An 18152-nucleotide genomic window follows, 5' to 3' on the forward strand; every position below is an offset into this window, starting at 1 on the left:
GGCGCAACATGGCCGATGCACACGGTGCTACCGGGCTCATGATCAGAGTGCTATATGCCCGGCCAGAGATAAAAGATGCAGAAAATGTAACAGAATAGGCCATTTTGAAGTGGTGTGTAAAACTGAATACATTAAGGAGATGCAGGTGGACAGTGACCAGGAGGGTCAGGAAGTGTCTTTTGTGGGGTCTGTTGTGGAACGGACAAGCTCAGAGGAAGATTGGAAAGTTACCTTTACTGTAATGGGAGCCAATGTTGATTTTAAGATTGACACAGGAGCAGATATCACTGTAATGTCTTTTGCTGAATTTATGAGACTGCCTCGACAGCCCCAGCTGGCGAAGGTTACTACAAATGTTCATAGTCCTGGTGGCCGCATTGATTGTGTGGGGAAATTTCTTGCCAGCTGTGAGTACAAACAAAGGAAGTTCACCATGTGGGTGCATGTGATCCGAGGTCAGTGTGTTAACAGTTTATTGAGCAGAAAAGCAGCCTGTGACTTGGGCCTCGTGGCCAGAGTGAATGAGATCTCTGAAGATATGTTTGGCGAGTTGGGCCTACTGAGCTGCAAACCTGTCCGTATAGCACTTAAAAGTGACGCAGTCCCGTACAGTATTTCTACTCCTCGTAGAATTCCGTTCCCGCTTATGCCTCAAGTGGAGAAAGAGCTCATGCGCATGAAGTCTATGGGGGTTATTGAAGAGGTTGTTGAAGCAACTGATTGGTGTGCCCCCATTGTTCCAGTTGCAAAGAAAAACGGAAAGGTGCGCATCTGTGTGGACCTGAAAAGGTTGAATGAGGCAGTGAAGAGGGAGAGATTTGTGCTGCCGACACTGGAAGATATAGCCCCGAAGTTGGCTGGGGCGAAGTTCTTTTCCACATTAGACGCTTCTAGCGGCTTTTGGCAGATCCCCCTGGATCCAAAGTGCCGCAAACTGACTACCTTTATCACTCCGGTAGGTCGGTTCTGTTTCTGCAGACTTCCCTTTGGGATATCCTCCGCTCCTGAGATCTTTCAGAGGGAAATGAGTTCTCTCCTGAGTGGCCACGTGGGCACAGCAGTCGTCATGGACGACATTCTAGTGTATGGGTCTACAGTGGAAGAGCATGATCAGCGTTTGAGTTGTGTGCTGCAGGCTATCAAAGAGTCTGGGCTGAAGCTGAATAAAGAAAAATGTCATTTTAGGAAAACTGAATTATGCTACTTTGGGCATATCATCAACGGGGATGGCATCAAGCCGGACCCCGAGAAAATTCGGGCTATCGAACAGATGAAAAGCCCTTCTGATGTACATGAGCTGAGACAGATATTGGGCCTTGTAAATTACGTGGGCAAGTTTCTTCCGGATTTGTCTACAGTTTTGCACCCTATCACAGAGTTGCTTAAGAAAGATGTTGCCTGGGTTTGGGGACCCTCACAAGAAAAAGCGTTCCTGCATGCTAAGTCCCTGCTGGGGTCTGCCCCAGTGCTGGGGTTCTACGACCCTTCAAAAAAGACTGTGGTTAGTGCTGATGCAAGCAGTTATGGGTTGGGGGCTGCACTCCTGCAGCTGAATGACAACAAACTACAGCCCATCGCCTACTGTTCCCGCACACTGACGGCTGCGGAGTCAAAATACGCTCAAATTGAGAAAGAGTGCCTGGCTGCAGTTTGGGCCTGTGAGCGCTTTCAGCGTTATCTAGTGGGTTTGGAGAAATTTAGTCTGGAAACTGACCACAAACCGCTAGTCCCTCTTATCAATTCTTATGACATCGACAAAACACCCTTGAGATGCCAGAGACTTTTAATGAGACTGCTCAGGTTCAATGTTCAGGCAGTGCATGTGCCGGGGAAGCAGCTGGTTGTGGCAGATACACTGTCCAGGCTCCCGCTGGCTGCTGCTGAAGAATCCTCTACAGAATCGGATGTAAAAGTGTATGTTGATTCAGTTCTGGCCTCTAAGTCCATTTCTTCAAGGAAACTGGAAGAGATAAAGAAAGAGACATATTTGGACACAGATCTGCAAGAAGTTATAAGGTACATAAGAGATGGCTGGCCCGAGAGCCGGGCAGCCTGGATGTCTTTAAATGCTTACCAGCCAGAGAGGTCGCAGCTCACGGAGCTGGAGGGGTTGGTGCTGTTCCAAGACCGTATTGTAATTCCTGTCAGCATGAGGAAGGAGATGTTAAACAGGATTCATGATGGCCACTTAGGCATTACAAAGTGCAGAGAAAGAGCAGCTACAGCTGTGTGGTGGCCTGGGATCAGCTCCGACATTGCAAATCACGTGTCTAAATGTGCCTTTTGCCGGGAACGCCGGCCTACTCAGAGAAGGGAGCCCTTAATGTCTACTCCGCTGCCTGCGGGGCCGTGGCAGAAAATAGCTGCTGATTTGTGCGAACTGCACGGGAAAAAGTTTCTTGTTGTTATCGACTACTATTCCAGGTATTTGGAAATAGCACCCCTGAATGATATCACAAGTCAGGCCGTTATCATTCGCCTGAAGAGCTTGTTCGCCCGCTGGGGCATTCCAATGGAGCTGGTGAGTGATAATGGCATGCAGTTCGCTTCTACAGAGTTCAGTGCTTTCAGCAGGGAATATGATTTTGTACATTCCACGTCAAGTCCACATTATCCGCAGGCCAACGGAATGGCTGAAAGGGCAGTTCAAACAACAAAATTCATCCTAAAGCAATCTGAACCGTACCTAGCCCTCTTGTCATACAGGGCGACGCCCATTCAAGCCACCGGGTTTAGCCCGGCACAGCTGATGCTAGGACGCCAGATTCGCACCACTTTACCCTCAGTGGGTGTCTTCAAGCCGCCTGGCCCTGTTCCTCGGGACGAAGTCCTTAGGAGGGATGAAGAGGCCAAAAAGGGTTATCGTTTCTTCTACGACAGGAGACATTCTGTCAGGCCTTTACAGGAACTGAAAGCGGGCCAAAGTGTCAGAATTAAACTGGATGATGAGAAGAAATGGAAGACGCCTGCTACGGTAGTGGGCCGCTCTCCAGAACCAAGGTCTTACACAGTCCTTACAGAGGGAGGGACGGTTACACGCCGTAACCGGAGACATCTTCAGCCTGTACCTGAGAGTCTGGAACCGGATACCTCAGTACCACCGCCGGTGGGATCTCCTGTTCTAAGAGAGGTGCCTTCCCCTCAGCAAGATCATAGCGGGGATATATCTTTGCCTCCAGCAGACTCTTGTTCACCATCTTCTGTATCAGAGGACAGTTCATGCAAAGTTACATCAAGCGGAAGAGTGGTGAGGCTTCCGGCCCGATACAGGGACTGACTTTAGCTAGAACAGTGACCGGAAGTATGGGCAGAATAATCCCATGGTCACTGTGGACTAGGGTAGTCTACCCCGATGTCCAAGTCAGGATGTAATTTATTTGTTCATGTTTTCTAATCTATCTGTTCTTATAATGTTCTAAAACAAAATGTTGTTGTATACCCTGTTGGTGTACCTTGTTATTTAATATATGCGAATGTATGCTTTGCCTTTGAAAAAGGGGAAGATGTGATGATAGCAGGATGTGATGTCACTAGCTGGTGGGCGGGGCTTAGGTCCGGTGTCTGTGTCGCAGTTAGTTTAGTACAATCAACCTGTCTGGATGTGTATTGCTATGCTCTGTAATAAAATAGAGTTGTACCATCATTGCTGTGTCCTGCATATGTCCTGCATCTCATGACACACCCCACCCAAGTTCAGGTGTGCTCATTACAGTGTTAAAGAGTTGTGAATAAAAAGCCAGGGAGTCTCATTCTATTATGAAGAGTAAAAGCAGGAATGTTTCAGCCCTCTGTGGCAAAAGGATTTAGAGTAGGACCAGTCGAATTGGGGCACCTTGTAAGCGGTGACTGGCTAAGCAAAATATGGCCATATTGTGTGACTAAGTTCCCAATATTTAAAAAAAGATAGTTGTCTCTTGATGTATATGCAGGCAATTTTTTGCAGCAGTAAAAAATATGTTGTGCTTTTGAAAATGGATGTGCGCTGATACCTCTTTGTTTGTGTAATTACTGGGTCATATTGGCACCACTCCCAGATGTTGATTTAAACTTTTTGTAAGGTGTGCTAAAAAAACAAATTTTGTATTTGTGTATATATATATATATAAGTTATATGTGCAATTATATATGGGAATACATACTGTTTAATAAGAGAGAACTGGAACAAGCAACCTTTTTGTGAGAAATAGTAAACCAAACTTTTTCCCTGGGAAGAATTGTTTTTTACAGATCAGCCCTGGTTCCAATTCACTCTCCAAGACAAATATACATCCAAATCTACCTTTTCTTAACTGGGAAGGGCTCAAAGGTTTATATATATGTGTATATACTTGTATATGTGCATGTACATGTGTACACATATAAACACATATATACATATAAATACACATTGTGTATATATATATATATATATATATATATATATATGTATATATATATATATATATATATGTATATATATATATATATATGTATATATATATATATATACATATATATATATATATATATATATATATATACAGTATATCAAAAGTAGTTTAATCAAACCAGCTCATAGAGCTACCCAAATTAATTATATAGTACGGAAAATCCTGAGACCTCAACAATAATGTGTCTCAGGGTGCATCGGAGGAATAATTTATTGGAATAAATCTCATATAAGGTAGAAAATAAGATAAGAAAAGAAAAAAATACAGGATTCCTTATGGAATACATGATTTTATACACAAAATACAAATGTATTAACTGCAAATGTCTAAAAAACAAAAAACAAATATATCCCACCTTAAACTAGCTAAAACATATACCAATGGCCATGGTAGAGTAAGATATGCAATAATAAAAGACGTCTTATAGGGTTAATTAAGAGAGAAATTAATATATAAAATTATTTCCTGTCTCTAATATCACCAATCTATGCTACTAAACCCTTATAACCATGGAATGGTATAGTAATTTGGTCATCACAACCATATACATTTGTTAGTAAGACACAGCATAACAATGCGCTAGACAAATAAATGTCCATAAATCAATACTAAGCAAATATCATTGCATTTGTATTTGTAGCATTAACGTCAGAATTTTATCCCATATAGCAAAGACAAGCAGATAATGGTGTGCTTAATAATCTGTACATATCTGTACATATCCATACAGCTTATTGGGTGTTAGCAGCTTCAAGCAATAAGCGATAAAAGGCAGTTCATGCAGGTTAGTAAAAGAAGATGCAGGGCAATCATTTATAACAACTGTGTAATCTAATAGGATGAACACATATGCTTATAACTATCAGCAGAGTTCAAGCATAGTAAGTTATAGTGACCTAGGGGAACTCCTACTGAGATATTTACTCCCAACTAAGGGGCCCCTGTCAATTCTCACCACCCTTCGATAAGTAGTATGTTGTTCAGCCTTAACAAACACGCGTGTTTGGATATGACTCTGAATGGACCACTCGAGTACAACCAAAGTTTGTTGCCATAATTGACCCTGGAAGAAGCTACGTTTAGCTCAGACGGCAGTTAGCATAACAGAGAAGCGCTGACATAAGCGGAATACTGGCGGAAAAGAACGCAGGATAAGGAATGTGTATTACACACTAAAGCAGAAGGCTGAACAACATACTACGTATCAAAGGGTGTTTTTAGCTAGTTTAAGGTGGGATATATTGTTTAGGGTTTTTTTTAGACATTTGCAGTTAATAAATTTGTATTTTGTGTATAAAATCGTGTATTCCATATCTTTGCTTTTGGTGTGATTGGATACCTCTACATATGTGGAATATCTATTTAGGTATTATAGTTTGAGATGGATAGTGCTGGCTAAGGAATCCTGTATTTTTTCTGTCTTTTCTTATCTTATTTTCTACCTTATATGAGATTTTTATACATATATATATATATATATATATATATATATATATGCGCGTGTGTAATAGATTATTTTAATGTGTTTTATATGTGTTTTGTTTTACTTTTATTTTAGTCCTAACACTTTACTTCAGGTCTCAAGTCACACTAACTTTTTTAGTGCTGTTATTTGTTGTGCTTGAGCGAATTAATTTACTATTAAAGTTATCAGGAATTACACATAACAAAGCACTGTCTATCTATAGAAGCACCGCATGATCTATTTTTAATAAGTAAGCCTTTGCCAAGCAGTTCCTTACCTTGATAAATATTGCACTTCATAACAGACATACGTCCAGTATCAATTAGATACCCAATGGGAACATTCCAGCCTGCTGTCCTCTGTAACCCTGTGTGACAAGATTTGGTGCCTTTCAAGGTGTTTATGGTGATGCTAGAATTTCTTCTTACAACAGCAACAGCATAATAAGAGGTCCCCACACCTGTCACACAACAATAAAACTTCAGCTATGTCAATTCAACCAGACAATTCCAGCCCCTCTAAACCATAATAAATGCCAACAGGAAGCCTGTGAAGCAAGGTCAGGGGAACTGTGTGTTATATTTAAGGTGGACTGAGTCATTATTATAAAGGAGTATCTTCAGTTACTAACTGACCTACCCAATGTCCATGGAAATGTCCATCCCAACCATTATTCTTTACAGCAGAATGATGCCCACATAAGCCCTGTCACACCGAAAATGTAATCCATATGCATCAATAAGAGATTATGAGAAAAAGTATATATGTAAATATTTGACTTTGTAACGTTTTCAGCCCTATTTAGGAGGTATGTCTGAACGTCTTTAAATTTTTTGCTATTCCTAACTAGGTCCAGTTAGGCTCACTCACAGAATTGCAATGTGCTTCTAAACATAGCCATGTAGTCATAATTTATTGATTTTTCACTGACAGTTATTGTGTTTGAAATGTATTTACATTTTCCACCAGATATTTCTAAAGAGCATCTAAAACATATCCAAAACAAACCAAATACAACCTACATAGAAATTAAAGGGATGGTAAATTGTATTAATGAAAGTTGCCAAATGTTTTATTTCATGTTGTATAAAAAAATTCCATTATCAAAAAAAAAAAAAAAATCTTACATTATTATATATTCATTAATTTTGTATCCTATAATTCCTGTCAATCATGTATTTGGCCCCGCCCACCAATGAAGCTTCTCAGCACCTTATAAACATGGACAGCAGTCCCGCCTGCTGTGCACATCACTAGTAGAGCTATTCCCATAATTTTATTACCCTGGTCCCTCAGAAAACGTTGCCTCAAAAGTAAAGTGACGTGTACAGCAGTCCCGCCCGCTGTACACATCACTAGGAGTAGAGCCGCACGTTCACAACCAATGAACGCTTTCTAATATTTTTTTTTTCTTTTAGCCACCTCCCCTCCAAACGTATTGCTTTACAAGCAGGTTGACGTGTACAGCAGTCCCGCCCGCTGTACACATCCCTGTTATGGGTAGAGCGTTCACATCACAGCTAAAAGAACGCTTCTCATCCTGCAATCGTGTGTGCTTTCTATCATAACAATAGCGCATACCTCCAATCAACTTGTCTAAAATAAAAAAAATTGAAAGTAGATTGAAAAAAAAATGGTTTGATCATGAAAAAAAGAGCATTTACAAAAATTATAATTTTTGATGAGCATCAATCAGTTGAAGTAAATTAGGAATCCTCTTTTTTGTGCCACTTGTGTAAAAAAGTAATAAGCACTGACAGACTGTGGTTACTATGCATGCTTGAAAGGACCTGATGGCTGAGCTTTTGATTGGGCAGAAAAAAAAGGGAAAAAATTAAACAGAGGAGGGAGGCTGGCAGGGGAGCATAATCTATAAGCTAATAGATGAATAAAAAAAATTAATTTATTAGAAGTATTAATAAAAAATGAAGAGGTTTTTAGAAAAATTTTGGCATGAACTTTAATTTTTTTAAAAGTTATATTGAAGAGTTTACCATCCCTTTAAGTGATGAGAGGTATCTAAAAAAGAAACAGTTTTCAAACTCAGCTATTTCCTTTCCACATAAAACAAAGGCCCAGATTACGAGTTTTGCATTAGAGGCTGTGCAGTGCTAACGAGCAGTTTTCCCTCACCGCTCACTTACTTACAGCGCTGGTATTACGGGTTTTCAGAAACTCGTCGTTAAAAGACAAGAAGTGAGCGTTGAGCAAAATTTTGCTCCTTACCGCACTCCAATACCAGCGCTGCTTAAGTCAGCGGTGTGCTGGTCGTACGTGCTCGTGCGCGATTTCCCCATAGGAATCAATGGGGAGAGCCGGCTGAAAAAAAGTCTAACACCTGCAAAAAAGCAGCGTAAAACTCAGTAACGCAGCCCCATTGATTCCTATGGGGAAATAAAATTTATGTCTACACCTAACACCCTAACATGAACCCCGAGTCTAAACACCCCTAATCTTACACTTATTAGTCTCTAATCTGCTGCCCCCGACATAGCTGACACCTGCATTATATTATTAACCCCTAATCTGCCGCTCCGGACACCGCTGCCACCTACATTATACTTATGAACCCCTAATCTGCTGCCCCCAACATCGCCGACACCTACATTATATTTATTAACCCCTAATCTGCCGCCCCCAATATATTAAATTTATTAACCCCTAATCTGCTGCCCACAATGTCACCGCACCCTACCTACATTTATTAACCCCTAATCTGTTGCCCTCAACGTCGCTACCACTATATTAAAGTTATTAACCCCTAAACCTAACCCTAACACCCCCTAATTTAAATATAATTACAATAAATCTAAATAAATATTCCTATCATTAAATAAATTATTCCTATTTAAAACTAAATACTTACCTGCAAAATAAACCCTAAGCAAGCTACAATATAACCAATAGTTACATTGTAGCTATCTTAGGGTTTATTTTTTTATTTTTACAGGCAAGTTTGTATTTATTTTAACTAGGTAGAATAGTTATTAAATAGTTATTAACTATTTAATAACTACCTAGCTAAAATAAATACAAAAGTACCTGTAAAATAAAACCTAACCTAAGTTACACTAACACCTAACACTACACTATAATTAAATAAATTAACTAAATTAAATACAATTACCTTAATTAAATTAGCTAAAGTACAACAAAAACAAACACTAAATTACAGAAAATAATAAACAAATTACAGATATTTAAACTAATTTCACCTAATCTTATAGCCCTATTAAAATAAAAAAGCCCCCCAAAATTAAAAAAAACCCTAGCCTAAACTAAACTACCAATAGCCCTTAAAAGGGCCTTTTGCTGGGCATTGCCCCAAAGTAATCAGCTCTTTTACCTGTAAAAAAAAAATACAAACAACCCCCAAAAGTAAAACCCACCACCCACACAAACAATCCCCCAAATAAAATACTATCTGAAAAGGGCATTTGGATGGGCATTACCCTTAAAAGGGCAGTTAGCTCTATTGCAGCCCAAAGTCCCTAACCTAAAAATAAAACCCACCCAATACACCCTTAAAAAAACCTAACACTAACCCCCTGAAGATCGACTTACCGGGAGAAGTCTTCATCTAAGCCGGGCCGAAGTCCTCAACGAAGCTGGGAGAAGTCTTTATCCAAGCCGGGCGAAGTGGTCCTCCAGATGGGCAGAAGTCTTCATCCAGACGGCATCTTCTATCTTCATCCATCCGGCGCGGAGCGGGTCCATCTTCAAGACATCCGACGCGGAGCATCCTCTTCATCCGACTAAGCTAAGTGATGTCATCCCAGATGGCGTCCCTTAGATTCCGATTGGCTGATAGAATTCTATCAGCCGATCGGAATTAAGGTAGAAAAAATCCTATTGGCTGATGCAATCAGCCAATAGGATTGAAGTTTAATCCTATTGGCTGATCCAATCAGCCAATAGGATTGAGCTTGCATTCTATTGGCTGATTGGAACAGCCAATAGAATGCAAGCTCAATCCTATTGGCGGATTGGATCCGCCAATAGGATTGAACTTCAATCCTTTTGGCTGATTGGATCAGCCAATAGGATTGAACTTCAATCCTATTGGCTGATTGCATCAGCCAATAGGATTTTTTCTACCTTAATTCCGATTGGTTGATAGAATTCTATCAGCCAATCGGAATCTAAGGGACGCCATTTTGGATGATGTCACTTAAAGGTAGCTTCATTCAACTTTAGTCGTCGGATGAAGAGGATGCTCTGCGTCGGATGTCTTTAAGATGGACCTGCTCCGCGCCGGATGGATGAAGATAGAAGATGCCGTCTGGATGAAGACTTCTGCCCGTCTGGAGGACCACTTCGCCCGACTTGGATGAAGACTTCTCCCGGCTTCGTTGAGGACTTTGGCCCGGTTTGGTTGAAGACTTGTCCCAGTAAGTTGATCTTCAGGGGGTTAGTGTTAGGTTTTTTAAGGGTGTATTGGGTGGGTTTTATTTTTAGATTAGGGACTTTGGGCTGCAATAGAGCTAACTGCCCTTTTAAGGGCAATGCCCATCCAAATGCCCTTTTCAGTGCAATGGGGAGCTTAGTTTTTTTTAGATAGTATTTTATTTAGGGGATTGTTTGTGTGGGTGGTGGGTTTTACTGTTGGGGGGTTGTTTGTATTTTTTTTTCAGGTAAAAGAGCTGATTGCCCCGCAAAAGGCCCTTTTAAAGGCTATTGGTAGTTTAGTTTAGGCTAGAGTTTTTTTTATTTTAATGGGGCTATTAGATTAGGTGTAATTAGTTTAAATATCTGTAATTTGTTTATTATTTTCTGTAATTTAGTGTTGTTTTTTTTGTACTTTAGCTAATTTAATTTAATTTAGGTAAATGTATTTAATTTAGTTAATTTATTTAATTATAGTGTAGTGTTAGGTGTTAGTGTAATTTAGGTTAGGTTTAATTTTGCAGGTACTTTTGTATTTATTCAAGCTAGGTAGTTATTAAATAGTTAATAACTATTTAATAACTATTCTACCTAGTTAAAATAAATACAAACTTGCCTGTAAAATAAAAATAAACCCTAAGCTATCTAAAATTTAACTATTAGTTATATTGTAGCTATCTTAGGGTTTATTTTACAGGTAAGTATTTAGTTTTAAATAGGAATAATTTAGTTAATTATAGTAATTTTCTTTAGATTTATTTTAATTATAATTAAGTTAGGGGGTGTTAGGGTTAGACTTAGGTTTAGGGGTTAATAACTTTAATATAGTGGCGGCGACGTTGGGGGCGGCAGATTAGGGGTTAATAAATGTAGGTAGGTTGCGGTGACATTGGGGACAGCAGATTAGGGGTTAATAAATAGTATGTAGGTGTCGGCGATGTTGGGGGCAGCAGATTAGGGGTTCATAAATATAATGTAGGTGGTGGCGATGTCCGGAGCGGCAGATTAGGGGTTAACATTTTTATTATAGTGTTTGCAATGTGGGAGGGCCTCGGTTTAGGGGTTAATAGGTAGTTTATGGGTGTTAGTGCACTTTTTAGCACTTTAGTTATGAGTTTTATGTTACGGCGTTGTACCATAAAACTCATAACTACTGACTTTTAAATGCGTTAGGACTCTTTACAGGGTAGGGTGTACCGCTTACTTTTTGGCCTCCCAGGACAGACTCGTAATATCAGCGCTATGGAAGTCCCATAGAAAAAAGACTTTACGAAGTTTATGTAAGTCGTTTTGCGGTAAGGCCAAAGAAGTGTACGGTGCCCCTAAACCTGCAAGACTCGTAATACCAGCGGGCGTAAAAAAGCAGCGTTAGGACCTCTTAACGCTGCTTTTTTACCCTAACGCACAACTCGTAATCCAGTCAAAATTTTCCTGTGTACTTGCAGTCATCATCAGTCGTGTATTCAACTTTTCTCCATAATAATAACAGAAATTGCTATATTTTTGCACATACCTTGATCATAAACTTCTGCAACAATCGGTTTTAATTGTTTGCCTGCTTGATAAATTAAAGAACCATCAAGCACAACAGCATCTGCCCGGTTGTTCTGTATGTGAATAGAAAATGAAGAGGAGAAAATGAAAGAAGTCAAATGGATGTTTACGCTCTAGGTATTCTGTTGTCACTTAAGTATGCTTTTTATATTTTGTTTGCTTAATAATTTACATAAATGGTTGTGTCCATATAATAATTGGAATATATATCAGGAAAAGAATATTGCAGTTAGTTACATAAGTAATAATAAGACTTTGGTTAATGTTTTAGCCCTTCAGTTGTATGTGTTTATTATCGTTTGAAACATGTTTTACCACAATTCAATACTGTGTTGATTTTCCAACATAAGCAATATAGAAAGACACTAAATATATCAATGGTGTTGGCTGACCCGAAAATAAAGAACACATTAGGATATAATACACTGACAGGTTCTAAGTATATATATACATTTCTTTCTATGTGATCGCACTGTTCGGGGGGTGATGTTTTTAGATTGGTCCGGGTTCAGTCACGTCTGTTGTAGCTGCTACTCGTCATGAGTGGGAGAGGCTATGTTAATTAGCCATGTGTTTTGCGGAGAAGTGTCTCAAGCACGTCGGAATCTACAAGGTGTAAAGACATGGGGTTGGCTGACCCGGATATGCAGAACACAGGGTATAAATAGGGAACGGGTGGGTGTTGTTGTTAGGGAACATTTGCACATTTCGACATTACCCATTGAAAAAGGTACCAGCTGGGTACTGAAACGTTTGGGGTTTTCATGTGATGATGAATTGCTGAGATTATGAATAAAATGTATCATTCTCAAGACCGGTGAGTGCAGCGTTTTTTCTTCTGCAGAAGATTAAAGGAAATTTATATATATATATATATATATATATATATATATATATATATATATATATATATATATATATAGCAATAGACAAACTACAACACTTATTTTGGTTGATTTTGTGAAAATCCTGTGAGTGCAGCAGTTTGTCTATTGCTAATTATACTCAAGCAAGCACCTGGGTGGATGTCATTGGAGGATGGATTCCCTTCAACTTAAAGGGATCTGTTTAATGATTCAGATAGAGCATGCAATTTTAAGCAACTTTCTAATTTACTCCTTTTATAATTTTTTTCTTTGTTCTCTTGGTATCTTTATTTAAAAAAAGAAGGAAAGTAAGCTTACAAGCCGGCTCATTTTTGGTGGCTAAATGAAGGTAAGGGGGTAATCCCACACGGAAGAAAGTAATAATAATAAAAAAAGATCTAAAACTGCATACTGGCAGACTATCTGCCAGTATATAAGATGGGGGTGACCAGTGGGGGATGAGGGAGGGAAGAGAGCTGTTTGAGAGGGATCAGGGGCTTGGAAGTGTTAGATGGGAGGGTAATCTCTACACTAAAGCTAAAATTAACCTTACAAGCTACCTAATTAACCCCATTCACTCCCAGGAATAACAGAGGTGTGGTGTGCAGCTGCAATTAGCGGCCTTCTAATTATCAAGAAGCAATGGCAAAAAAGCTATATATGTCTGCTATTTCTGAACAAAGGGGATACCAGAGAAGCTTATACAACCATTTGTGCCATGATTGCACAAGCAGTATGTAAATCATTTCAGTGAGAATCCCAATGTTTGTGAAAAAAAATTAATGTTTTATTTTTTATTTGATCGCATTTGGAGGTGAATTGGTGACACGAAATATACCAAAATTGGCCTAGATCAATACCTTGGGTTGTCTATTTAATAAATAAATATATATATAATAAGTAATAGCAGAAATTCTAAAAAGTCTCGGTAATCAAGGGTTAAAATTCAAATTAAGTCCTACTATTGCTTTGTCTTTCTTATTAAATACTTGTTGGTTATGTAATTTTTCGGTATTTAATAGTCCTTTACAAGTGCCTATAAATATATCAAAAAACATTTGTGAAGGTGAGTTGATGTGGTATAAAGCAGTTTTATACTAGAAGAAATTTAAAGCATCATAGCATCATATATTTGCAGAGATAACTCTTAACTTAGGATTCTGTACATATGTCAACCTATGACTTTAACCTTTTTTGTACTTCAAAATTGTAAGATAGTCAGATATTAGGAATATTATGGTGCTTTACAAATAAATCATTATAATAATAACAATAATAATACTAATCGTTTTGGTATTCTTGAGCTACTCCCTTAGGCAATCGTCTTTCATGAACATTTATGTTTGAGGCAGCCCCTCAAGTAACAAAAAGCCATTCTGGGCAAATATAGTAGAGATCCCTTCTAAATTGACACTTCCTGTGAGAATGAAAGCACAACCACTTGATGTCTCTATAGGCAGAATGAATAAGATCAGGGCTATATCTGCATATAACTTCAAGAATTTTTTAAGGATGTTTTTAATTAATTTTTCTTCTACATATGAATGACAAATTGTAATTTAACATTCACTTTGGGAACTCTAAATAGTTATATATGATTAATTATTGTCCAAGGCGTCTGCTTATATTTGGCAACTGTTTCTTACAATCATACCAGATTATGCCAATTTGCTTAATGAAATTAACCAGAATGTATTTGCAAGTTAAAAGGGCACAAAACCCACATGTTTTCTTTCATGATTCATGCTCTAATTCATGAAAGAAAAAACTTGGGTTATTATTATTATCATATATTTGTATAGCGCCGCCAAATTCCGTAGCGCTGGGTACAATGATAGGGGTATACAATGACAAAGATTTGTGATAAAATACAAAACATAACAAAACTAAACAAATCTAGCACAGGAGGAAGAGGGCCCTGCTCCGGAGAGCTCACAGTCTATAGGTTTAGGGTGCAGAGACATAAGGTTGGGGTAGCTTGGTACATCGGTTGTATTTGGTTCGGATGTGGGATGGAGGAGAAATGGTAAGCCTCTCTGAAGAGGTGGGTTTTCAAGGATCGTCTGAAACTATACAAGGTTGGAGACAGTCTAATGGAGCGGGGTAGAGAGTTCCAGAGGACAGGAGCAGCACGTGCGAAGTCTTGGAGGTGGGAGTGGGATGTAGAGATAACAGGAGTGTAGAGACGTAGGTCAGAGGTTGATCGAAGAGGACGGGATGGGGAATATTTCAAGATGAGAGAGGAAATATAGTTGGGAGTTAGACTGTTGAGTGCTTTGGTTAGGGCTAATACTTTAAATTGTATTCTGGAGTGTATGGGGAGCCATTGTAGAGACTGACAGAGCTGAGCAGCTGATGTAGATCGTCGACTTAGGTGGATGAGTCTAGTAGGAGCATTCATAATAGATTGGAGGGAGGAGAGGCAGTGTTTTGGAAGGCCATTTAAGAGTAGATTGCAATAATCAATGTGTGACAGATGAGGGAATGAATAAGTATTTTTGTAGTTTTTTGAGTAAGGAAGGGTTCTGAGTCTAGTGTGACCCCAAGGCAGCAGAACCGGGGTGAGGTGTTGAGAATAGAGTCTCCAACCATCAGAGAAATGTCAGGTGTCGGATGTCTCGAAGAGGAGGGGATGAGAAGCAGCTTAGTTTTGGACAGATTGAGTTGGAGGTAGTGTGAAGACATCCAAGATAAAATTGCAGAGAGGCAGTCAGAAATCTGGTTGAGTAAAGAGGGAGAGATATCAGGAGAGGAAAGATAGATTTGGGTATCATCAGCATATAGATGCTACTGGAATCCAAAGGAGGCTGTATGTTTTCCAAGGCAGGATGTATAAAGAGAGAAAAGCAAGGGACCCAAGGATCACAAGATATGTTGTTAAAGGAAACTGAAAATGAGCGGTTTGAAAGATATGATGCAAACCAGGAGAGGGCTGTGTCTTGAATGCCAAATGAATGTAGTATTTTTAGGAGGAGAGGATGGTCAACAGTGTCAAAAGCTGCGGACAGGTCAAGAAGAATTAGTAAGGAATAATGGCCTTTTGCTTTAGCTGTTAACAGGTCATTTGTTACTTTAGCAAGAGCAGTTTCTGTTGAGTGTTTAGGGCGGAAACCAGATTGTAGTGGATCAAGTAAGAAGTTAGTTGTGAGAAATTGAGTTAGCCGATTATAGACTAGTCGTTCCAATAATTTTGAAGCAAAGGGAAGTAAGGAGACCGGTCGATAGTTAGAAGGCGTGGAGGGGTCAAGCAAGGGCTTTTTTAGGATTGGTATGATTGACGCATGCTTGAATGTGTCAGGAAATGTGCCAGCAGTGAGAGATTGGTTAAAGAGATGAGTTAGGGTAGGGGTTAGTGAAGCAGAGAGAGAGGGAATAAGTTGTGAAGGAATAGGGTCAAGTGGGCAGGTTGTGAGATGAGCCAAGGATAGGAGTGCAGAGACTTCTTCCTCTGTTACAGGAGGGAAGTAGCATAGATTTTTGTTAACAGAAGGGGTTGGTAGGATCGCTGGGTTTGCCGGGTGCGAGGTGCAGATCTATTTTTTAATGGTGTCAATTTTATTTTTCAAGTGATCAACAATAATTTGAGCAGTGAGGTTGGTAGTGGGCGGGGGGCAGGCGGACGTAGAAGGGAGTTAAAGGTTGAGAACAGTTTTCTCGGGTTGGATGCGTGAGATGACACAAGGGAGGAGAAATAGACTTGCTTGGCCAGGCTGAGCGCAGAGTTGTAGGACTTAAGGGTGAATTTATAATGTTGGAAATCAGCAAAGGTGCGTGATTTCCTCCACTGCCGTTCAGCAGCCCGTGAGCATCGCTGAAGATATCTGGTCTGTTTAGTGTGCCACGGTTGAGTGATTGATGTACGTCGAAGAGTGGAGGGTGCAGTTTTGTCAAGTGTTGATTTTAGTGCCGAATTATACTGTAGAGTCACGATTTGTGTCTCTTTAAGCCTGTGTGATTCATCATTTACTGTATTAACACATCAATTACCTTTGTGGTGACTAAGCCATTGTGGCATTTGTATATTAATATAAAACATACAGCCAAAGAGATAGCTATATATTAAACTTCATGATGTACTTACACATACAGAAAATGTTTTGGTTGGGTACATACAGTCCAACATACATTTGGATGGACTGTAAGATGGATAGATTTTAATATCTGAGTGGGTGAGTGGATGAGAGGTTGTATTATTATTATTAATAATTATTATTATTCATAAAGGTGCATTGGATTACAAATATATTTTTTTATGTAATAACAAATGTAAACAGACTTTGTAAGGACCAAAGGCATAATATATTGAATGGTGAGCAAATAATTCAGGAATAACAATGCTAAGAGTAGAGGTGTAAAGTTTCTTACCATAACCATCTTGGCACAATCTAAAGATGAAGCCGCATTAACACAGGACAGAGAAGGGACAATCTGAGCTTTAGCAAAAGCTGATTTCATATCATTGCATTTTTGTTTTTCTGGGTCAGTGGTGCACCATCTAACTTCACTCAGGCACATAACTGAAAAATAAGATACCTTTTTTTAGTAAGTGCAAATGTATATACAAATGACTTCAAGGAGTTAGGTAGCAAGATTAAAGCAAGGACCTCCAAGGTAATATTTTCAGAGATATTACCAGTGCCATGTGCTAGCTCAGTAAGGCTGAAGGAGCTAAGGTCAGTTAACTCAAGGTTAAAAATATGGTGTAAAAATGAGGGATTGGACTTTTTAGAGCACTGGGCTGACTTTTCACTTGGGTACAATTTGTACAGTAAGGATGGATTACACCTACAATAACTTCTTGTCACAAATAATAGAGGAGCCAACTAGGAATAAAGCTATATTGGATTAAGTACTATCAAACAATATAGATATAATATCAAATATAGAACATTTTGGTAACAGTGATCATAACATGGTCACATTTGAAATCTCTTTTCATAAGCAGTGTCTTAAAGGTTTAACTAAGACTTTTAATTTTAAGAAAGCAAAATTCAACAATTTAAGGAAATCATTAAATAACATAAACTGGGACAAAGTATTCTCTAATAAAAATACAGATGATAAATGGATAACTATTAAAAATGTGTTAAATAAATATACATATCAACATATACCATATGGTTATAAAAATAAAAATAAAAAATCCAAGCCAATATGGCTAAATAAAAATGTGTTAAGAAAAATTAGGAAAAAACGTAGGGCATTACAATTATTCAAAGAAAATAGTACAGACACAACAAACCATATTTATAAGGAATGTAACAAAGCATACAAAAAAGCAATCACATTAGCCAAAATTGAAAATCAAAGATTAATTGCAAAGGATTCTAAGTCTAACCCTAAAAGGTTCTTTAAGTACATAAATAGCAAAAAAAATCTAAGAAGGACAATATACTGTAGGTACATTCAAATGCGTTGGGGGAGAAGCAAGATTAACTGGAAAATTAAACA

General features: G+C 38.8%; 1 protein-coding gene across 1 annotated transcript in view; it reads right to left on the reverse strand.

The window, feature by feature from the left end:
- MELTF (melanotransferrin) overlaps positions 1-17216 on the reverse strand; it is a 108442-nt gene extending 91226 nt beyond the window's left edge. Inside the window, exons 1-3 of the mRNA XM_053709039.1 lie at positions 17067-17216; positions 11795-11888; positions 6173-6355 (exon numbers count right to left, since the gene is read on the reverse strand). Coding sequence (XP_053565014.1) covers positions 6173-6355; positions 11795-11888; positions 17067-17216 — 427 coding nt within the window. The remainder of the gene's footprint in view (positions 1-6172; positions 6356-11794; positions 11889-17066) is intronic.
- Between the last annotated feature and the right edge of the window lie 936 nt (positions 17217-18152).

Source organism: Bombina bombina, chromosome 4 (genome assembly GCF_027579735.1).
Source record: "Bombina bombina isolate aBomBom1 chromosome 4, aBomBom1.pri, whole genome shotgun sequence".
NCBI lineage: Eukaryota > Metazoa > Chordata > Amphibia > Anura > Bombinatoridae > Bombina > Bombina bombina.